The following is a 24,029-nucleotide window of genomic DNA, read 5'->3' on the forward strand; positions in this document are numbered from 1 at the left end:
CCTGGTCATAGCGCTCTGCCAATCCCCTAAACTGGCACAGACCGACTCAATGGCGCTGCCTGTCTTAAAACTAGGAACACAGTTAAAGGCTTTTGCTTCCTTACAATTATTTGGCAAGTAAAACAATGTGACTGACAGATGAGTTTTCAAACGAAATGCCGAATCCACCCTGCCACCAGGCACTATCCCTGACCCTTAAGAGGAGTTACCAAAATGGGAATGTCATCGCCACGTCTGGCAGGAGGTTCTGGCCTGAGGCAGGAGCCATTGCCGGCTGGAGACGGGCTGGTCAGAGGAACATGGGGCAGTCAGGGGGGCGTGGGCGACAGGTGACCCCAGCGCCATGAGTTTGTATCCTCGAACCCATGTCAGCACACAGGGCCTTTCCCCTCCTTGGGCCTCTGTTCCTTAGATCTAGATGATGCTTAGCACCAGGCCTGTGCCAGGCACTGGATCCTCACTCTTCCCAATCCCCAATCAACCCTTCCAAAATGATGTCATTTGCTCAATTTTATAGGCAAGGAAACAGGTCTAGAGCCATTAGGTGACTGGCTGAAGTCACACAGAAGCCTGGAATGGCAGAACCAGAATTTGAAGGCAGCTGGGGCAGGCGACACAGGAACAGCGTGTCTCCCAAAGTGGAGGCTCTTTAGGGCATTATAAGGACAGGACAGTTGTTAAGACTGATGAAAAGAAGGCAGAGGAAGAGCAGGTGATCTAAGAGGGCACCTTTTCTAGAGGCAGTGCCAACCAACGGGGCAGACCCTGCTCCCAGCTCATCCCTGCACCCCACAATGTCCTGCACAGGACTTGCACCAGATCTGTGCCCAGGGAGCCCGAACTCTGCAAGCTCCCATCTCCGAGCTCACGCTGACTCCTGCTGTGCTCTGCAAAATCTAAAGCACCATGGAAATGTGAAGGATGCCAATTACTGCTGCTCTTTCGATTCCTTGCTTGGGCTGAGCGCAGATCTAAAAACACACCAGCTAAACTGCAGAGCTGCTGAGCCCAGGGAGTAAGCCGTAAGGAAGAGTACGCGAGCACCTGGCAGCCAGTTCAAGTCCCAGCTCTCCAAGCCTCAGTTGCTTCATCTGAAAAATGCACACAGTTTTAATTTCTACTTGAGAGCATGGCGGTAAGCCTGAGCTGTGCTGACCCAGGTAAACCACTGAGCAGACAGCCTGGCACCCAGCAAACAGCAGGGTTTATCGTGGTTGGACTGCCACTGTAGAGTGATCTGAGGGACCAGTAGCAGCTGGAAGGTCAACTCCCCCAACCACTGTGACATCAATCAAGAGGCAAGAGGAGACCTGGTGCTTCCACATTCCTCTCCAGAAGGGATGCAGGGGACAGACGCCTGCATGCTCTTCCCCCAAGATATCCATTAGCACCGCTTAATCTTCCTGACCAAAGATACATAAACATTGGACCTGACCTCCGAGGGCCTAGTAAACATCATCTGTCAGGATGAGCTGAGCAGACTGTCCTTTTGTGGAAGACAACACCGCTGCCCCCCCACCCCAGTGTGCCTACAGGGTGGTCCACTTGTTTGTCACTGCTGTACCATGAGCTGCCCGGTTCATCAGCTCAAGCCCTTCCAGGGCACGTCCCGAGGACTAGCCTCAGATCGGGATAGAGCAACAGGCAGCTAAAACCATCAGGCCTGTCTGCAGCCCACTCTGAGAACCAATGTGAGCGCCTCTGGCCCCCTCCTGGGCCCAGTGTCCAGGTCATACACAACCAGGAGGGGGCTGAAGAGAGTCTGGACCAGGATTTTCCAACCTTGATTCCAGGAGTTTTTCCATCTCTCCATACAGTAAGTCTCTCTTGTGGTCCCCCCTCCACCCTACTTTGCATATCAAGAAACAGAAAATGCAACATCATACCAGCACCATTTACTGGCCAGGCTCTGCACACACATAGCCTTGTCTGACCCCCAACAAATCCACAAGGCAGGAAAGGTCATTACCCCTACTTAACAGATGAGCAACCTAAGGCTTAGGAACATAGATTACGTGCTCTAGTCTCCGAGCTGGTTTCAAACTCAGCATTCAAATGTCTGTCTGACTCCACATCACCATTATACGCTGAGTCCCTAAACAGAGCCCAGAGAGGGGATGTTAGTCACCTGGCCCCAAGATCACACGGCATGTAAGTAGCGCTGCCAAAGCCACAGAGCAGGTCTCTGGAGGCCCACTTCCAAGCCGCCCCCACCTCTCAACCCCAGGGAAGGTGCTTTGGGCAGTTCTGTGCTCCCACGCAGGAGGCTCACAGAGGGCCCTGGCATGTGAATGCCCAGCAAATTGCTCCTGAATGCCGCCAGCATGCTGAGTGATCTGCAAGAGGCTTGCAAAATCAGATTACACCCCACAGTCCTCTGTTTTGCTTTAGCTAATCAGGTCCCTCCAGGGAGTGGCTAGAATGGCCACTTTGCTCACCAGGCAGCAAACTCATGTCTTCAGCCCCACACTGTGTTTCAGGAGCTCAGGCTACTGAAACGGCCCCATAATGGCTGAGCATGTGCCACATGTGGTAACTTACCATGCTTATAATCTCCTTTCACTCATCCTTAAATCCTAGGAGGTGGGTTCTATGATCCAGATGAGAAAATTGAAGCTTAGAAAGTAACTCACTCAGGGCCCCAGAGCCCAGATATGAACCAGGCTCTGTGCTCTCTGCTCTGGGCTTCCTGGTACCAGCTTCCCAGGTCCTCAATGCTGGCTGGGGGGCTCAGGGCCAGGATGGTGATTCTGCCCATCTGATAGGAGACAGGGGACAGGAGCCCGAGGACTAGGTGAGGGAGGGATGGTGAAGACAGAGGGGAGAGGACCAAATATTGGAAGGATGGGCTCCAAGTCATGGTGACCGCTGGTTCCAGCGCCTTCTCCCCATAGCCTTCTCTGTTCCAGGCACAGGGAGGATGCTTCAAGCATGCTAGCTCAAGGAACCCCTTAGGTAGGATTTACACCCCTTAGGTAGGATTTATACCCTTTTCAGGCTGTAGAAACTGAGCATCAGAGAGGTTAGTAGTTTGCCCAAGGTGACAGAGCTCAGGCATGTCCAAGTGAGACGTAAGCCCAGATTTGGGCCCTGCAGTTTTGACGGATACAAATACACAGCTGGGTGACAGTTCTCCGTGGGTCTCTTGTGTTCTGCATGCCTTCTGAGCAAAGGCCCTGACAGCTCTTGCTCTGGACCATCTTTTCAAAGATGTCTGTACAGCAAACAGCCCTGAAGAAAGGGACAGCGCCCCCTGCTGGGGTGGGAGACACACTGGTTTCCTAACCAGGAAACTCCCTTTGAGGGAATATCTCCCTCTGAGAAAAAGGTTGGGCAGGTTTGCTACCAACTCCCTCTGAAAGAGGAGGGTTTCCTAAGCCTGAGGTTGTTACACAAACCCAGCACATGCACAGAATCCACCCCTGCAGCTCTGGCTCCCTCCCAGGGGACCAGTCGGCTAAGGGGCACTTGAACACGAGGATCATCCTGCTGGCTGTGCTTTGAGGAATAAGCCCTTTTTCCAGGAGCCTGTGTCTTCTGTCAGCATCTTTTACATTGTAGCAGGCTAACTTCCAAACAGGGTAACATTTCAGACACTCACAGTTCTTGTTGTATCCGTGCTAAGGTTCAAAAACATGAGTTGCATGAACTCTGGAAAGGAGAATTGGCTGAGGAGCAGCTCTCAGGACACAGACCTCTCTCACCAGTGTGAGCTGAAGGCACAACATTGGGGAGGCAAGATTTGGCTTTCAGAGGTCACATTAATGGGTGTATCAGCACTAGAGCCAAGGAGGTGATCCAGATTCTTCTGGAGTATTAGGTCTGGTTCTGAGAAAACTGATTTATAAGAACACCACCTCACCTGGTGAAGATTCCAGAGAGAATGTTCATTTGGGAAAGTAGTTGAGGGACATGGCTACATTTAGTCAAAAAAAAAAAAAAAAAAGAGGTCACGGGATGCAAAGAGAAGGTACACAGTGATGGTTCAAATATACTACTGATTACTGGCATTTGTGCAGTCCTGTACATCCACTGTCTCATTTCATTCTGCCCATGCTGTGAGCTGGCTGTTACTACTCTCATTTAGCAGGCAGAGAAACAGGCTCCAAGCAGTTAAGTATCTTGCTCAAGTCATGAGTGGCAGAGCCAGGCCTGGAACTCGGGCCTACTGCCACCCCATCTCAGGAGCTCTCTGCTGCCCTGGCAGTCACAGGACAGGCTGCCACATGCTGGGAGGAACAGACTCACCGCCTAGGGCCAACGAGCAGAGTTAAAGGGAAGATGATTTGACTCAAGAAGCTCATAGTGAGTAAGTCCCATTCACTGACCACTCACCAGGTGCCACAGTACCGTATTTCAGCCTCAAAATCCTGACATTAACCATTGCTTATCACAACGACCATAATCCCATTGTGAGGCAAAGTCTGCCAGGCCTGGAGAGATGATGGGACCTCCCCAGCTCTGTGGTGGAGGGGCCACAGGTGAGCCCAAAGCTACATGATTTCAGTGACAGTCAGTGCCTTGCAGGACAGTGAGTTCCCGTCACTGAAGGTACATGGACAGTGGCTCAGCCTTCATAAGGATTGCTGGGGACAGATTCTGGCTTATTACAGTAGCTCTGCCTAGGCGGCCTGGCTGGGGTCCTAGAGCAGTGCAAACGCATGAGTCAGAACTCATTCAGGTGCCCTGGCCCGGGGCTCATGCCCATGGCCCAGGCTTTTATTAAGCACCTACTGTGGGCCAGCCCCTGGGGCTCCACAGAGGAATATAGCACAGCTTGTCCCATTACCCTGAGGGTCACCTAGACAGAGAGGGGAGGCATCCATGTGTGTAAAGACAGGACTGCTCTATAAGGTTTCAGTGTCATGGGGGTGGATTTTGAGCTTTAAGTCGCCTGAGGTGCCCCCCACCAAGGCTTCATGATGTCAGCAGCACTGTCATCATTTTTTTTTTTGCACTTCCTCCCCAGATGGGCGGCTGGGGACCGATAGGATGAGACACGCAGCACACGTGGCTGGGCGTGCTACCCCAACAGTGCTCAGTATGTGGCAGCCTTCTGGGTGGTGGGTGGCCAGTGGGAGACAGAGGGGCTGAGGGCAGCCAGGCAAACTAACTTCTCGGAGCCTTGAGATTTCTTTCCTGGAGGTGGGCTCTGCTGTCCTTATGAGACCAGTGCCTACTGCTGGGCCCAGGACAGGATTACAGGGGCTGTAGGCTCTGTGCAGGCACGTGGCAGGGATAGGACCACAGAAGGGTGTCCATTCCCTTTCACAGCCTGAGCAGCCCAGGGGGAGTCAGCCCAGGGTTGGGATGGGGCCTGCTCACCCTCTGCCACCTCCTCGAAGGAACCAGAGTCCTCCAGATCCTCTAGGTGGCTGCTGGGACCCAGAGGTGAGTGGACAGAAGGGGCTGGGTGGCCGGTCCCTGGCCACCTTTTATGGGAGCTGCCGGGATCTGGTGCTGTCACTGACTATCCCCAGCTGCCTTCTCATTTACCTGCACATTACCTACCACACCTGGAGAGCAGTGACGCACTGTGCCCGGTGCCTAGAGCACTGTCTGACCCAAACTCGGTGCTTATGAATATTTGAGAAACGAATGGACGCGTGGGAAGGTGCTGCATCTGGCGAAGTATCAATGGTCCCTATTCATTGTTAAAGACCAAGAGCATTAGTGAAATTCACACTGTGCAGCACTGCACTCTGGGAGAGCACATCAGTCATCCCCAGGGATATAAAAAGCCCTTCTCAATCCCAGACGACCTCAGGTAGGGTGACCAACCAGTCTGGTTTGCCCAGGACTCTCCGGGTTTCAACACTGAAAGTCCTGTATCCTGAGAAACCCCTCAGCCCGGGGCAGACCTGGACTGTTGGTTGCCTTACCTTCAAGTCACCACTTTGATGGTAAAGGGCAGAGGTTAAGAGGAGTCAGCCCCTCCTTTCAAACCCAGGTCCCATCAGCGTCCTGCTGCAGAGGCCCACCCTCTCCAGGCGGGGTGACCCTAGTTCACACCATGGGGCAGTTCAGAGGACAGAACCAAATGCTGCCTGGGAAGCCCGAGGTCAGGGCCCCACATGTGGCAGACCCCCTGCAGGAATGGCGACCTCAGGGGAAGCTATGATCCAGACCCAAAGAGGAAGTGCCCAGCAAGCTGACACAAGACACGGTTCTCTATCCAGCCTTTCTCGTGTTTCAATTGACTCCTGGCTCTCTTGATTCATTTATTAAATATTTACCAGGTCTGGCCCTGGGCTGGGCGGCCATGCTCCTGGCATAAGCGAGACATCAACCTTTATCTTCCAGAAACCTCAGATAAGAGAGATGTTCAGATGGGGAGCTGGGCAGAGCAGCAGGGCACAGAGGGAGACGGAACCATGTCCAGGGGGGGCAAGCTTCCCTCTCGGGCTCTTTCAGCCTTGCTGCCCCACCCCCACCTCTGGCACCAGCAAGTCTGGGCTTTGGAGCAACTCACTTCAGCCACAACCCTATGCCTATCCAGACGCCATGGAGGAGGAGGCAGGCTAACACAGGACTGGGCTGCAGAGGTCTGTGGCACAACCACACTTGTTAAGGGCTCAGGTCTCTCTGGTCCCCTAGTTCAACACTGCAATCTGTCAGCTCCAGTGCCTGGGCCTGAGCTCAGACCAACCTGGTGTGACCCCCTCCTATGTGGGTGACTTTGGGTCAGAATCAAAGGCTCTCTGAGTTTTGGTATCCTCTCTGAATTGGGCAAGTGGTAGGGCAGGTCATGCCACACAGAGCCTGGCCCTCAGCAGGTACTCAAGGTTCATCTATCCCATTAACCCCTTCTCCTTCCACCTGGGGCAGGCTCCTGCCTCACTTGCCTGCGTGCTGAGAATGACCTCCTGCGTGTAATGTGTGCTCACACAATGTTGGTGAGGATGACAAAGATGCTGGAGGCTGGTGATAGCTGCTTTTGGCTCCTCGACACCCTGGGCATCACAGAGGAGGTGGGAGATGCAGGCGGCACTGCCATGGCTCAGCAAAGAGAGGCGCGGGAGCAGAGGGTCTGGGAGAACACATCAGTCACCCCCCTCAGGTCTTCCTCAAAGTCACTGGAATCCAAGTCTTGCTGCATTTCTAACCAGTGCCCAGAGCTCTGTACCGAGCAGATGGCTGAAGGGCTGTCATGGGGCCTGGAGAGCACAGACAGGGCCGCTTCTGGCTCCCCCCAGGGGGGCTGAGGCTGGAGCAAGCTGCTTCCTCCCTGTCACGTTCACCTTTCTGGGGAATGAGACTCCACAGAGTCCAGGTGCCCGGGATGGAGGCCCAGGGGATCTCAGCCCTGCTCACTAAGCTGCCCAACTTCTGCCTGCCAGCACGCACACCTGACACCTGGATCACGACCAGGCTCCTCGATGGGACATACTGAGGACAGAAAGCAATAAACCAAAACTAGTCCAGAGCTGAGGCAGATTTAGAATTCATAGAGCAGGACATCAAAACAGTTGTTACAACTCTATTCCGTATGTTCAAAAAGGTAAAGGAAATGTTGAACATGTTAAGAAGATAACAGGATAGAAAAAAGACCCACATTAAACTGCCAGACATGAAAAGTATGTCTGAAATAAAAAATACACTGGATGTAATTTACAGGGATTAGATATTCAAAGAAAATATTGGTGGACTTGAAAACATATCAGTCATACTTATCCAAAGGGAAACATACACAGAAAAAGTGGCTCAAAAATTAACAAGCATTAAGATGATGTCAGGCAGTGTAATATATGTGTAAATGGGGTCTCCAAAGGGGATGAGAGAGAGGGGGACAGAAGAAATATGTAAAGAAATAATGGAAAATTCATATAACTCAATAGCAAAAAAAACAAAAAATTTCAGTTAAAAAATTGGCAGAGGACCTGAGTAAGCATTTTTCCAAAAAAGACATTCAAATGGCCAACAGGTACATGAAAAGGTATTCAACATCATTAACCATACAATGAGACACCACCTCACACCTGTTCAAATGGCTATTATCACAAAGATAAGAGACAGAAAGTGTTGGAGAGGATATGAAGAAAAGAGAACCCTTGTGCACTGTTGGTGGGAATGTAAACTGGCGCAGCCACTATGGAGCTTCAAAAAATTAAGTTAAAAAATTAAAATATAACTACCATGTGATTCACCCATTCCACTTCTGGGTATATATCTGAAGGAAATGAAATCACTATCCTGAAGAGAGATTTGAACCTCCATGTTCACCGCAGCATGTTTTACAATAGCCAGGACATTAAAACAACCTAAGTGTCCACTGACAGATGAATACAATTCAGCCATAAAAAGAAGGAAATTTTGCCATTTATAACACCATAGATGGACCTTGAGGACATAGAAATATTGTATGATCTCACTTACATGTGGAATCTAAAAAAAAAATAAACTCATAGAGACTCACAGAAAAAAGAGACCAAACTGGTGGTTGCTATAGGCAGGGGGTGGGGAAACTGGATGAAGGTGGTCAAAGGTGCAAACTTCCAGTTATAAGTAAGTCTGGGGATGTAATGTATAGCATGGTGACTGTAGTTAATAGTACTGTATTATATATCTGAAAACTGCTAAGAAGTTCTCATCACAAGAAAAAGGAATTGTAACAATGTGAGGGGAAGGATGTTAACTAGGCTTATTATTTGCAATATATACACATGAAATCATTACGTTATACTCCTTACACTTATACATCGTTGAAAACTGTGAAAGTAGCCAAAGGGGAAAAAATACACAGTATGTTGAACAGAACAAAATAAGGATGGCAGCTGATTTCTCGCTAAAAACAATGCAGGCAGGAAGGTAGAGCAATACCTTTAAAGTACTGAAAAACAACTGCCAACCTGGAATTCCATGTCTGGAGAAAAGTAACTTTCAAAAATGAAAGCCAAAAAAAGATGTCCTTCCCCAACATATAAAAGCTGAAAGAATTCATCACCAGCACGTCTGCACTACTAGAAATGTTAAAGTCCTTTAGGCAGAAAGAAAATGATACCACATAGAACTACAGGTCTACACAAAGGAATAAAAAATGCCAGAAACAATAACCATATGGGAAAATATATAAGATTATTTTTCTTACTCTTCAAATTGCTTTAAAAGATAATTGCCTTTTAACAAAAATAAAAACAAATGTAGTGTGAGGTTTATAACATGTCAGAAGTCAGATGTGTAATAATAACAGTACAACACTGAGGGGGCAAAATAGAAGTACATTGTTATAAGGTTCTTACACTTTATGTGAAGTGGCATAACATCACTTATAGATAGGCTGTGATAAGTTAAAGATATGTACTATAAATCCCACAGCCACCACTCAAACAACAAAACAGTTTTAACTAAAGTCAATAGAGGTAACATGGAATAACAAAAATGTCTCAATTAACCCAAAAAAGGCAGAAAAAGAGAACAAAGAACAGATGGGACCTATAGGAAATAAACAGTAAGATAGTAGATTTAAACCCCACTATATAAAAATTACACTAATTATAAATGGCTTAAAGACCCCAATCAGAAGGCAGAGACCGTCAGATTAGGTTTTAAGATTAAGCTGAAGTGGCACAGAGATCTGGCTCTGAATCCCAGCTGTGCGCTGTAGGCAAGTGACTCTGCTTCTCCAAGCCTCAGTTCCCTCATCTGTAAAATGGACTTTAAAACTGTCTACTCCATGGGGCCATCATAAGGATTCAGTGAGAATCTGTATATTGTTCAGCTCAGGGCTTGCCTGGTTTCTTCTAAGCACTGGATAAATGGCAGCTATCACGGGAGGATATAGAGGGGCATCTTGAGGGATCAGAACAGGAAGTAAATATAGCTGGTTCTCCATCACCTCAGAGTAGGAGCTGGGGTTCAGAACCCCAAAGCAGGGTTGAGCACACAGCAGGTGCTTCATAAACATTCAAGCATTTAATTAGACTTGCAACACACCTTCAGATGCCTCAGTTCTCTTTGATCTGTGAGATACAATTTTTGCAAGCCCAATGGAATGTCCTGGCTCAAAACTGTATCTAGAAATTTGCTCTGCAAAAACCACCACAGACTGGTACTTCCTTAACTGCCCACTGTACCCTTGCAAAAATGTAGTGCCACATTCTCTCCTGAGGCAGGTCTAATTAGAATGACAAAATAGTTAAATATTTTAAATGGAAGTTTGAAGCACAACAAGATAGGCCCTTTGGTTAAGAACATTTGAGATTATAAGCAACTTGTAGTTTATTGATAATTCTTGCTTTAAGAAAAAGGAACTGTTGCTGCCTGGGGAAAACATTCTCCAAGAAGCAGATTGCCAGACTCCCTAGAATTCTATTTTTCTGGGCATTCTGTGTTCTTCTGGGAAAGAGAGAGTTCTGCTGCTTTCTCGTAGCTCTTTCGGAATGATCTGTCAGGCCTTTGAGTGTAGCTAAGACCATTTCAAGAGGTAACGGAATCGCCTATTCAACACTACCAGATGTCTTCTGCAGGGATTTTTCCCCTCCATGAAAAATGATTAACATGCAAATTAACCAAGCATCCCAAGGGAGGGCAGGGGATATATCAGCATCTCTGCTTTGATAAGACCACACACATTGTCTTCCAGAAAGATCCACGCAGTGTCAACATAATCTGTCAGGTGTGACTATGTCCTACTTGGCAAGGCCGAGGTTCTAAGGGCCAAAGTGAGGAGGGAATGGAGGCAGAGAGGGCCTGCTCTTCAAACGCAGAAAGCCTCCCTGGATGTCCCCAGCTGCTGGTGACCCCCGCATCCTTAGGCTTCTTCGCTCCACCCTCCGTAACTCAAGATACTTACTGTCTTACCAGGTGGTGCTTATTACACTGAACTACATGAAATCATCATTTTGTAGGCCAGAAATGGTCAAATATCAGCAACTTCGTATGGGTCAGCCTAATAAAGTCATGGCCTACCTCCTTAGGAAGAATGCATTTTTCTCCTGGGCTTAGTTTACAAGTTTCTGTCAAGCTCTACTCCATACTGGAGGTAACCCCAGCTGCCCGAAGAAACAGTCGCAGGATGAAATGCCAAGGGGAGAGAACGGCCAAACTGAACAGTTGCCAGATGTGTATGAAGAAGTCAAGCTGAAGTCTAGACTCCAGCCCCGGCTGCCCACTGATGACGCTGTGGCAGAAACGAGCGCTTAGCCGAGGCCTTCCCAAAGTCTGGTCTCACAAAATCGTGAGCAAAAGAGATGACTGCTTTAAGCCAGTGAGTAGCCAAAATAATGAGCAGTAAGGAATCAAAACAGCTCACATCGTGGTTGGTTGACTTATTAAAATTTTTTAATTTGTTGCCAACATTTGAAAATCCAGACTGCATATAAAAATTGGAACTTTAAGGTCTCCTGAAAACCCAGAAGAACCCGCAGTTCTCAGCCCGTGTGCCTGTGAGTGAGGAACTGCAGCTCAGGGCCACAGCCTGCGCCCCCTTCTAGGCCAGGCCCCTGCTCTGCAGGTCGCCACAGTCCCCCACCCCACTCTGCTCCACTCCAGGATGTCACCTGCCTGGACTCAGTCTCCTTGGCTTCATTTCCCACTCTCTCCCCACCAACCACATGGTGACTTGCAGTCCCCACCCCCTGCAGGAGCCACTATTTCAAGACTCTCTCCATTTGAGGCCTTTGCACGTGCCGTCCCCCTGCCTGGAACATCCTCACTCCTTTGTCTACAGAACAGCTAAGAGTCCCTCAAACTCAGCTCAGTTTGAACCTCAGAAGCCTTCCCTGAGCTCCAAAGCTGGGTTGAAGGCCTCCTCAGGGCACCTGTGTTAACTGGCCCCCTGTCACATATCACACAGCAGGACCAGTGACCCTCTCCACCCCAGCACTCCATGCCCGGAGGGCCTGGCACATGGGAAACACTTGCACGTGATTCTAATGGGACATGAGCAGGCATTTGACACCTTGAATTTGGCAACACTGAAAACCTGGAGATTAAGACTAGTCACTGTGGGGACAGTGCAAGACAAATAAGACTGAGCTCGGATGCCACAGGGGTGCTTGTCCACTGGGGCTGCAGCCTAGGAACGTGTGAGTGGGCACTCCTTGTCCCTCATGTTCAGCCCCTGCACTGGCCCCAAGCATAGCGGACTCCTTAAATGCTCACTCTCTTGCTGTGCTGTGGAGGTCTAGGGGTCTGCATTTCTTGCATAATACTGGGCTTCCCCCAGAGCAAGTGCTCCAGGAGACCCAGGTGGAACCCACAGCCTTCGTACAAGCTGATCTCAGAAGTTCCGGAATGTCACTCACACTTCATTCTTTGGGTCAAGAAAGTCACTAAGGCCAGTCCAGATTTAAGGAGAGGGGATTGAATTACACCCTCACCCCTGATGTGGGGGCCACCGTGCACTGCAGGGAGGGAAGCAATAATGGGGCCATCTTCGGGGACAGGATACCCCACCTCTCACAGGGGTTTGGGGCTCAGTCCTCAAAGTCTGTGATTCTCCCCTGCTCCCCAGCCCCTACAGATCTGGGTGAACCTGCTCACCTGCCCATTCTGGCCAGAGAGAAGCAGATGCTCCTGTTCACTGTTCACAGAGGCTCCAGAGTCTCAGGGATCCAGGGACTGTGTGAGGTGCTGCTGGGAAGTTTCCAGGCTGAAAGAAGGGGCAGCTGAACACCTCCAGGGCTCAGGGCCGAGGTGAGGCTCACAAGCTGTCTTCACATTTTCAGTGTCGTATCACACAGCCCCGTGTTCCCACACCAGGGAGGGCACAGCTGCCTCCAAGAATTTGCCAGATTGCTGATGTCCACTTTGCACATTTAAGATGGGTGTCTTGTAATGCTTAGATCTTGAGAGGGAAATCTTTCTGAAATGGCTTCTATCCTCTGGGTCTTTTAAAGCCATGGACAGGAATCCCAGGTCACAACACACTGAGGGGAGGAGCCTTGGGTTCTGGAGTCCCAGGGATCTCATTCCTTCATGTCATGGGCTGATCAAGCAGGTGCGCACTCCCAACACCCCTCAGCCCTCCAGCTCTATCCTCTACTGGGGCTGGTGTTTTCCCAAAGCCCTGCTTCCATTAGAAACCTTTCTTTGCTCAACAACCAGCAGTGACTCCTACTGCCTACTGACGAATGGGAACTTCTCACCCTACAGTCACACCCTCTGTGACCTGGCCCTTGCCTCTCCCTTCCAGCTCCCCTGTAACCCCAACACCCAAGCTCCTGGGGGAGCTTATCCTGGATTTTCCTTCTCCTACCTCTCTGCCTAGAATGCCCTATTCCAGGTCCACTAGGGGAAATCTCTCTATAGTTCTAATCCACCAGAAGGCTTCATTGGATTTTAGTTCTAGAGGGGAGCTGCTCACATAATATGTGCCTCCACATCCTCAGAGTGCTGATGATGAGGAGGATTCAGGGGGCAGGCATTTGGCACCTCGAATACACTCTTTTCCTGTTATCGTTTTCATGCACATAGACCTTGGTCCACCCTCATCCAATCATCTAACACATGCTTGTTGAGGGCCCTCTATATATCCAGTGTCATGGTCCACCCAGCATTTGATCCATTCCCCTTGCTGGGAATGGCCCAGCCCATCATTTCCCCAATGTTGTAAGCACCCAAAAAGAAAACCCACATCCCATTCAACTTCATCCCCAGCAGTCCCGTCCCAGTGCCAGGCACCCAGCGGGTACTCAGCAAACAAATGGTTGGAGGCACTAACCTTCCTCTGTCAAACTGCCCACTGCTTATGTGTGGGGACAGGGACAGTCACACACACCTGGTGGTCACTGCACACTCAGAGCCCAAGCCGAGCACCTCCTGCTGCCAAGCACTGTTACATGCTGCAGATAAAGGAGTAAATGTTCCCACCCCTGGGGGTTTAAGTGGGACAGAGCAACACCAGAGAGTAATCTTTAAGCACATCCAGTCTGTCCCTAATATTGTGTCTTTCTCAGGGTGAAGCAATAAGGTGCGAAATCCAGCAGTTTTGCAGATACTCAGACCCAGATTTGAAAACCGTTTTTTCCTTACTGTGTCCTAGACTAATTATTTAATCTCACTGACACTTGGTATCCTGAACTGTAAAATGGGGATACAGTGCCTTCCCCATAGACATGTAAGGATTTATGGTAACAGAGTGTGCAAGTGGCCAGCATGTGGCACATTGCAGGTGCTCAACAAACCCATCTGACAGCACTTCATGTTTCTGTTCCTTCCAAGCCAACTCAGGCCTGAGTGTGTAATGAATGCCCAAACATCCATTTGTCTACAGGAATAAACTGCCCACAGGAAACCTGAATAGTAACAACAACAACAAAAGAAACAAAGAAAAGAATGTGCAGGCTCTGCCTATAGGCTCTGAAAAACTCTGTTTATTTTGTCAAGTTACCATAGCAACTCCAGATGCTTCAGCCTGCTCCAGGGTTACCAGTGATAATTTATCTTGTTACCACAGAAACACCAGCTTTTTGGCAGGATCCAGAGAGGGGAAGGTGGAGGCACATGTTATGTGAGCAGCTCCCCTCTAGAACTAAAATCCAATGAAGCCTTCTCAGTTATCACATAGCTAAAATCACCACTACCTAAAATGATGTCCACATGACAATATTTATAAACAGGTGTGGGAGCAGGAGACAGAAAATAAGGCAAATAAATAAAGACCAATGTTGCTCATGGAAGCAATCTGCATTAAGGAAAACTTGTTAAGAGACTGCCATGAGCTGGAATCTGGGTTCCCTTTATCCAGCTTGGGGATTCTGCATCCGTTCTTGCTTGTGTTTAGGGATTCGCTGTCCATACAGCCTGGATTTTGCTTTTATATTTTAGACAGGCTTCCACCATGGTGAGGTTTGGGGGAAAGGAATGTCCCTTCAAATTTCATTCCCTGGAAAATTAAATAGCAGTAAGTGGGGCCCCTGCCACACACCCAGGGGGACAGTGGGAAGCTCAGCAGCCTTCCTACCTGTGGGCTCCCAACATAACCAGCCCCAGAGAAGGTGCGAGGTCTGAATTTGGTACATAGCAACTGACGCTCCCTGATCAAATGTGGCTCTAACCTGCAGCCAGTGAGTCACGCACACTGGGTCCTCGGAAAAGCCACAAACAGCTCCAGAAAGCAGGTGTCTCTGCCTTTGTTCTAGCTCAAGAGAGTTGACCACAAACATACAGATTACCCAACCCTCCCGACGCAAAGGAATTCTCCTGCAGCAAAGATCAAGCTGAGAGAGAGGTCGTCTGTTTTTCCCGGTCAGAGGGAATCTGTTTTGTGTCCAGAAAAGAGTTACGGTTGTGCCCTGGTTACAGACTCAGCACGAAGCAAAATGAATAAATAAAATAGAGCGATCTCTGCGCTCCAGCTCTCGGCTGGTCACACAGCGGGTCTCACCGCCTTGCCTCGGCTGCAGAGCCGGTGGTCTCCAGCCAAAGGGCAGAAAAGGGAGGTAGGGGGAGCGCCCGAAATCACCGGCAAGTGAAAGATCCACCGGCGGCTCGGGAAGATGCCGACTGGGGAAGAGCGAGCTTGCCCGCCCACTCCGGTTTGCACAGATCCGGGCTGCCCCGCCCTGGGGGCTCCTGAGTATCAGGAGCGGGTGGCGGGGTGGGATGGGTAGGGAGGGGGAGATCCGCACGGCCCCGACGTCTCGCAGCCTGGGAAGGGGTCGACCCTCGGCGTGCAGGGAGCATGGCCCGCCCCACCCCTGGAAGCCGCGCTCATGCCTCCGAGGGACGCGAGCGCCAGGTGGGGGATGCCCGGCTGGGAACAAAGGGCCGGAGCAGAGATCCCGGGGTGGGGGGGCACCACCGCCCGGGCCGAGCTCCCTCGGCACGCCCAGCCCCTGCGGAGAGGGCAAGACCGTGGCCAAACCTCCCCCAACTTGGCTGCCGAGGCGCGCGGGGAAGGCGCCCCGTTACCTGCGCGGCCATAAAGGACAGATCCATGGTGTCGCTGCAGCGGCGGCTGCCGTGGCCACCCGCCCTCGAGTCCTCGCTGCCGCTACTGCTGCGAGTTCAGCCGCCTGCGCAGCCGGCGCGGAGCGGGCCGAGCAGCGAACAGGGCCCCGCGGACCCCGCGGCTGCGCTGGCCTCAGTTGCCCGGGGTGGCGGCGCGCTCGGCTGGCTCTGCGCCCTGCGCTCCAGGCTGGGGACTCACGCCGGGCCGGAGCAGGGCGGGGCGGGGCACGGGGACCTGCAGCCCCTCACGTGACCGCTCCCAGCCCCACCCACCGAGGGCGGGCCCGGCGAAGTCCCCGAGTGCTCACGGCCTCCTCCCTGCAGCCGGCTGGAGAAACTGAGACCCGGAGCCGCCCAGCTGGTGGGTGCAGGGACCAGCCTGGGACTCAAGGACGGCGCTGTTGGTGCCCCGCCCCGGGGTCTGGAGGCGAACCCTCCGGGGGGCGGTGAGCCGTGCTTCTGGGGGCTCGCGAGCCTTGCTCAGGGGCCGAGGACCCCGGGCAGGGTGACCCCGCTTTCCGTGATAACCCTGTGCCCGGAGAGCGGTGTGCTCCCGGCTCTGAAACTGTCAGAAGAAAGCATAAATCCCAGCTCGGCGCTGCTCTGTGCAGCTTGGGCAGCCCAGCCTGGGCTTCCTCGTCTGTGAAATGGAGACCACAGAACCCGAGAGTGAGATGAGATCGTGTGTCTGGCACTTAGTGTCTGAAATAAATGTGAACTCGAACACAGCTAGTAACATAACAGAGACTAAGCTGTGAATGGCGCTTTGTAAGATGGCACAGTGTGCGACTTGCCCAACTGGTGCTCTAATTGCTGCTTCGATCTTTTCTTCCCTCAAACAAGTAGCCCAAACCGTGCAGACGCCTTAGCTCAGGTGAGAACAGCAGAGATGCAGGAAGGGGCCTATGGGGTGTGTGCGTGCGTGTGTGTGTGGGTGTGTGGGTGTGTGGGTGTGTGTGTCTGCCCACAGGTCTCAATGAGCATTACTTGTTCCTGCTGGCGGTGTCCTATCCAGACACCCAGATGGATGGTTAAATATTATTTCTGGGTGTGTCTGTGAGGGTGTTTCAGAAGAGTAGCATTTGAATTGGTCTGCTGAGCAAAGCAGATAACCCTCTCCGGTGTGGGTGGGCACCATGCAATCTCTTGAGAGTCTGAAGAGAACAAAAAGGAGAAGGAAGGTCGAATTCACTGTCTGACTGCTGAGCTGGACATCAGTCTTTTCCCACCCGTGGTGTTCCTAGTTTTTGGGCTTTCAGACTCGGATAGGAATCTATACCGTTACCTCTGGCTCTCATATATAACATTATTGTATATATCCTATTCATCTGTCTCCAGAGAACCTTGACTTATACAGTTACTATATAACCTCCTACCATTATATACATACTATTATGTACCATAATGCAGTTACTATAGCTCATGCTAATGATAATAAGTTTTTCTCTTTTAGGAGTCTCTTGGCTATTCCTGGCCCCATACTCTTCTGGATACACTTAAAAAATGCCTTGTCAGCCTCCCCCAATAACCTGTCTGGATTTGATCACAACTATGCTAACTCTATAGTTCTATTTGTGGATAATTGATACCTTAAAGATAATGAATATTTCTCTTCAAGAACATGGCATATCTTTTTAAATACTTAGGTCTTCTTTAATGTTTTTATATAAAGATATTGCAAACATTTTGCTGAAAACTCCATGAATTCTTTTTTAAATTAATTTTTTTATTTTGAGATCATTGTACATTCACATGTGTTTATAAGAAATAAGACAAGTCCAGTGCAGGCTGTACTTAGTTTCCCCTAAAAGTAATATCTTGCAAAATTACAGTACAATGTCACAACCAAGAAATTGACATTGATCGGTGAAGATAATTCAGAACATTTTTATCATTACAAGGATCCTTCATGTTGCTCTTTTACAGTCTCATCTACTTCTCTCCTGCCCCACTCAGTCTTTAACCTCTGACAACCATTAATCTTGTTCCCCATTTCTATAATTTTATCATTTCAAGAATGTTATATAAATGGAATCACGCAGTATGTAACATTTGGGGACTGGGATTTTTCACTCACCATTTGTCTGGAGAGTTGCCCAGGATGTCATGTGTGTCAATGGTTCCTTTTCATTGCCGAGTAGTATTCCATGGTGTGGATGGACCACAGTTTGTGTAAACATACACACCTGTTGAAGGACTTCCGGGTTATTTCCAGTTTTAAGCCATTATAAATAAGGTAGTTTTAAACATTCATATGGTTCATTTATCTACAGGTTTTTGTGTGAACATGTCTTCATTTCTCTGGGTTAAATGCTAAGGAATTCAATTGCTGGGTCATATGGTAGTTGTATATATGAGTGGTTTCCCCACTTCCTCACCAGCATTTGGTGTTGCCTATTTTTTTTTTTGTAGCTATTTTGATAGGTATGTAGTGATATTTAATTATGATTTTAATTTACATTTCCTTAAAGACTAATGATGTCGAACATCTTCAAGTGCTTATTTGCTGCCTGTATATCCTTTTTGGCGAATGTCTGTTAATATCTTTTACCCAATTTCTAATTAGATTGTTTAGTTTGTGTGTTTACTTTTACTGTTGAGTCTTGAGAATTCTTTAGGAACTACTCCATCATTCATGAGGTTTGCAATGTTTCTCACCATCTGTAGTTTGTCCTTTCAACTTCCTAACAGGGTTATTTACAGAGCAATTGTTTTAAATTGTGGTGAAGTCCATTTTATCATGTTTACTTTTATGGATTGTGTTTTTGGTGTCAGGTCTAAGAAGTCTTTTGCCTATCTCACAATTCTGAAGATTTTCTTCTAAAAGATTTATAGTTTCATGTTTTACATACAAGTGTGTAATCCATTTTGAGTCTTAGGTATGAGATTTAGGTAGAGGTTCAGATTTGCCTGTGGACCATTCATCCAAAAGACTATCTTTCTTCCACTGAACTGCTTTTACGCCTTTGTCAAAACCAGTTGGTCTATTTCTGGGTTCTTCACCATTTCTTCACCATCGATCCATGTGTCTATCCCTTTGCTGATAGCAGTTTTGTTTACTGTAGCTAGATGGTAAGTCTTGAAATTGGGTAGACAGATTTCTCCTACCTTGTTTCTTTTTTTCATAAGTGTTTTAGCTATTTTAGTTCCCTTGCATTTCTATATGCATTTTAGGATAATCTGGTCTGTATCTACAAAAAATCTTACTGGGATCCAGTTATGTTAAATTTATGCATCAGCCTAGGAGAAAATACATCTTTACTATGCTGAGTCTTCCAATCTGTGCAAGACAGTATGTCTTTCCATTTATTTAGAACTTCTTTGATTTTTTTCAAATGTGTAGTTTTCAGCATTCAAGGCCTGGGCATGTTTTATTAAGTTTACACTTAAGTATTTTTGTTTGTTTATTTTGAGTAATTGTAAATGGTATTGCACTTGTAATTTTGGTGTCCATGTATTCATTGCTTGTAAATAGAAATAGCATTGATTGTGTATGTTACTCCTGTGACCTATTAGTTCTTGGAGTTTTTTTTGTAGATTCCTTGGGATTTGTTATGTAGATAGCCATGTCACCTGCAAATAGAGACCATTTTGTTTATTATTTTCCAGTCTGTTTGTTCGTTATTTCCATACCTTGCCTTATTACACTGACCAGAAATTCAAGGTTCAATAACAGTGGTGTGAGCAGACATCCACATTTTCATTGCTCCTCATGAGAGCCCAGGAGGCAGGCAGAGCAATGAAGAAGGTGGGGAGATCCGCCTGGGTGGCGCCGTTGAAGAATGGTCCTCTGCCTTTGCTGCCACGCAGGTAATAGCCCAGGCTCTTTGTCTACAGAGCTCCTTTGAGATGAGATGTCTGCTCCAGGTCATCACACAGCAGCAAAGGTAGAGGACCTGCAAATAGAGACCATTTTGTTTATTATTTTCCAGTCTGTTTGTTCATTATTTCCATACCTTGCCTTATTACACTGACCAGAAATTCAAGGCTCAATAACAGTGGTGTGAGCAGACATCTCATCTCAAAGGAGCTCTGTAGACGAAGGGCCTGGGCTATTACCTGCGTGGCAGGCCTGACCTTGCTCAAGGGGGACCCAGACCTCTTCCAGGACTAAGGTCTGAATTAAAACAGAGAAAAGACAAAAGGCAAGTGGAAGATGTCTGTCTGTTTTCTTGCTTTGTTTTTATTTTTTTAAATCCACTTTCCTGAGCAACCCCTTGTGGTCAGTGCATCATGCTGTGTGTCCTCGGACAAGTCTCTCCTCTCTGGGCTTCATCTCTAAAAGAAGGGTAGGCATGGCCCCACCAATCGTGAGTCCATTTTTAATGGCCATTATAGCCTGGCAGTGAACAGAACTATTTAATCACAATGTCCTTGAAGAAACAAAACATTCTTATATTACCACATTCAGAGAGACAAGGACAAGAAGGTTTGAAAGGTCGTCCACAAAAACTCGAACTGAGGTATTTTTAGATCACTCTGGTGCATGTAATTTACGTAAATGTACCCATTTTACATATATACAGGTTCATGAATCTTGATACATTTATACACCCTTGTACCCAGAACTATAATCAAAATGTGAAGCATTCCGCTGCCCTCTAACAGTTACCTCTCACCTCTTTGTACTCAACTGCCCCACCCATCTCCAGCCTCAAGAAAATATTGATCAAGATTCTGATCTACAGATGAAATTTGTCTCCTCTGGAGTTTTTTACAGTTGAAACCATATAGATTGTACTCTTTTCTTTGTCTGGTTTCTTTCATCAGCATGATGTGTTTGAGAATCCATCATGTTGTGGCATATATCGGTAGTTCCATTTTTATTGCTGAATAGCATTCTTAGGTATGGATCTACCACGGTTTGTTTATCCATTCTCCTGTTGATGGACACTGAGGATGTTTCCAAGTCTGTGGTTATTATGAAGACAGTACCTATGAACATTTGTGTCCAAGTCTTTGTATAGCTGTTTTGTTTTCATTTTCTTGAATATAAGCCTCAGAATAGAATTGCTTAATTGTATGCTTATCATAAACTGCCAAACTGTTTTACAAAGTGTTTGTACGTTTTACATTCCTACCAATAGCATATGAGAATTCCAGGTGCTTCATATTTTCACCAACACATGGCATATTCATAGTTTTTAATTTAAGCCATTCTAGTGGGCATAAAGTGGTACTTCATTATGGTTTAAGCTTGCATTTCTCTAATGATTGACAATGTTGAACATCTCTTTTACCTGCTTATAATTGGCCATTCATATATTTTTGTGAAGGGTTTCAATCTTTTGTCCATTTAAAAAATTGAACCAGTTGTCTTTTTATTATTTACTTATAAGTGTTCTTTATGTGTTTTGAGTACAAATGCTATGTCAGACATATGTACTGCACATATTTTCTCTCAGTTTATGGCTTTTTAAATTTTCTTAATGATGTTTTTTAAAGAAAAGTTCCTCATTTTGATAAGAGCCAATGGATTTTCTTTTTCTGTTGTTTCATGCTTTTTGTGTCCTGTCTAAAAAAACTTTGTCTACCTTAAGGTCATGAAGATTTTCTTTTTTCTCCCAGAAGTTTAGTAGTTATAACTTTAATAATTAGGTCTATGATCTATTTTTGTTTTTATGTACAGTGTGAAGTGAAGGTTGAGGTTCTTTTTTTTTCCTTCCCAAATGGATGTATAGTTATGCCAGCACTGGTTGTAATGACTGTCCTTTCTTGATTGCACTTCTGAGGCCCAGGACTAGACTTACAAAGACACAATTAAAGGTGGCATGTACTCTCAGGGGTCAGCTCTGCACTTGTGTGACCCTGAGAGTGAATGATTCCTTAACTTTTGATTCCCAGACACCTTGCTGGCCTCATCCACTGACTAGTAAGCACCTCGTAGGCAGATCTGCACATTAGCAATACCACTAATAGCTCTCCCTGGGCAACCTCAGCCAGGTGTGTAATAATCCAGTGAGGACACCAGACTTCTGTCCTGAGCTCCAGATGGGGATGTCTGTCTACTTTGCAACTTCTCTGAGATGGCATCTCATATTTAACCTGGCCACCTTCCACCAGCTCCATCACAACAGATAATGGCACTACCCAGGTCCTCCTAAAACAGTTCTGCATGTTGCACACTGCATAAGGATGCTTGGCAGACAGGAGAGTAGGGGTTCAAATCCAGCCGTGCTCCTCTTGTGGAATGCTGTGTGTGGGTAAGAGGCTGTGTGTCCAGAGGAAGAGGTGCCTTTGTTGCTTCCCCCAAAGGCCTCACAAGGACCAGAAGATTCTGGAGTAATATCCTTCAGTCTCCTGTTTCCTTTACACCTGCTCTCAGCCCACTGTGGTCTGACCACAGCGGGCTCTTTCTTTCCTAGGGCACACCTAGTGTGTTCCCTTGCAGGGACATAGTCTTTGCTCTTCCTTCGGCTTGGCAGTCTCTTTCTCCAGGTATTTCTTTTGATGTCAGGTTTCATGTTAAAAGCCACCTCCTCCACGTGGCTTTCTGAAGTTTAAGTTATCTGTCCTTAAAGTAAAAAGTACCTCATTTAATTTTGTCCATGGCATATCTCCATTTTTAATTTTGTTTTCTTGTTGGGAGAAGCAATCTGTTATGGTCTGAGCATCTCAGGTCACAGACCACCTGCATTTCCTGGTCCTGGCAGCTTGGCGTGGGGATGGAGAGGGGGATGCATTTTTGCCGGGCACACTTAGGGGATCTGGGTTCCAGGGACAGTCTCCAGAGTGCTGTTATACCAAGTGCTGGATACATAATTCATGTGCGCAGGGACTTGGGATCCTGAGAGGAAGAACATTCTGTCCCTTGAAAGGCTCTTGGCCCGAAGGCCACAGCAGGGAGGCCTGACCTTGTCATTGTGCCTCATCTGGGACCCAGATGGAGAGAAAAGGAGGCCAGAGACCCTGTAGTGAACACCCTCCCTTCCTGGGACAACTTTAAATGGATTTAAGAATTCATGAGTTCCTAACTGAGCAGCTTGATAAATTATTCAAGGCACATCACAGGGACAGAGATGACCTAGGACCCACCCCTCATTTGAGCAGGCAGAGAAAATCGAGGCCAGCAGTGAGGACAGCAAAACACACAGGAAATCCTGCTGTCCTTTAAGGCCTGGCCCCAACGCTCCCTCCTCTGTCAACTCCTGTGGTAAGACACATTTTTTCTGATCACTCACCACAGGTCTCCCCCACCTCCCTGGCCACCCTCCCTCCCCTAGTTTTTTCAAAATGTGACCCCTAGACCACCAGTATCTGGATCACCAGGGGACCTAGTTAAAGGCAGATCCCTCCTGAATCAGATTCTCTGGATGCAGTCAGGACAGCCTCCACTTCCCCAATGATTCTGATGCTGGCTCATCTTCCAACCAAAATTAAGCCTTCTTCTCCCTACACCTTCCAAGGACTCTGTTATGAACTTGCAATTTAATTCCATTCTGTTGAACAGATTTCCTGAGCACCTACACTGTGTTGCACACAGGCACAAGACCAAAGTTAAGAAGCTTGTTCAGGGCACTCAGCAAATATGGGCTGAGGCAGGATTTGAACCCAGACCCAACTGAGTCAAGAGCCTGCATGTCTTCTATGCTATGGTTCCTGCCCGTGAGGAGCCTATGATTTAGTAAGACCAAAGTAAAACAAATCATTATAAAGTGAGAAAGAATTCATTCATTCATTCATTTATACTTTAATTTAACAAATATTTCATTCATCCATTCAGCGTATTTCCTGAGCACCTACTGTGTGCCTGGAAAGGGTGGAGAAAGCTGTGCAGATCCTCCACAGCAGTGACAAGGAGCTACAGTGTGGTTCAAAGCTCCCTGCTGGCAGAGGCTGAAGATAGTATTTGCATGTTGACTACCACTTGCTAGCTGGAAGACACCAGGCACACAGTGCCCTGCTGAGCTGGGGTTTTCATCTCTAAAAATGGAGATTGACACACCAGTCCAGTGGCTAGTGTCACAAAGACAAGAAATAACACATGTTAGTGAGGACATGGAGACAAGGGAACTCATGTGCACTGTTGGTGAAAATGCAAATTGGTGCTGCCACTGGAAAACTGGATTTTTCTCAAAACACAAACAAACCAAAAATACCATATGATCCAGTAATTCCACTCCTGGGTATTTTGG

The 24,029-nt window shown here is 47.8% G+C and overlaps 1 protein-coding gene across 1 annotated transcript in view; it reads right to left on the reverse strand.

The window, feature by feature from the left end:
• The window catches only part of C11H14orf132 (chromosome 11 C14orf132 homolog), a 32,694-nt gene extending 15,953 nt beyond the window's left edge, over positions 1-16,741 (reverse strand). Inside the window, exon 1 of the mRNA XM_036882259.2 lies at positions 15,856-16,741. Coding sequence (XP_036738154.1) covers positions 15,856-15,882 — 27 coding nt within the window. The 5' untranslated portion in view covers positions 15,883-16,741. The remainder of the gene's footprint in view (positions 1-15,855) is intronic.
• Between the last annotated feature and the right edge of the window lie 7,288 nt (positions 16,742-24,029).

This window comes from Manis pentadactyla, chromosome 11 (genome assembly GCF_030020395.1).
Source record: "Manis pentadactyla isolate mManPen7 chromosome 11, mManPen7.hap1, whole genome shotgun sequence".
Taxonomy (NCBI): Eukaryota; Metazoa; Chordata; class Mammalia; order Pholidota; family Manidae; genus Manis; species Manis pentadactyla.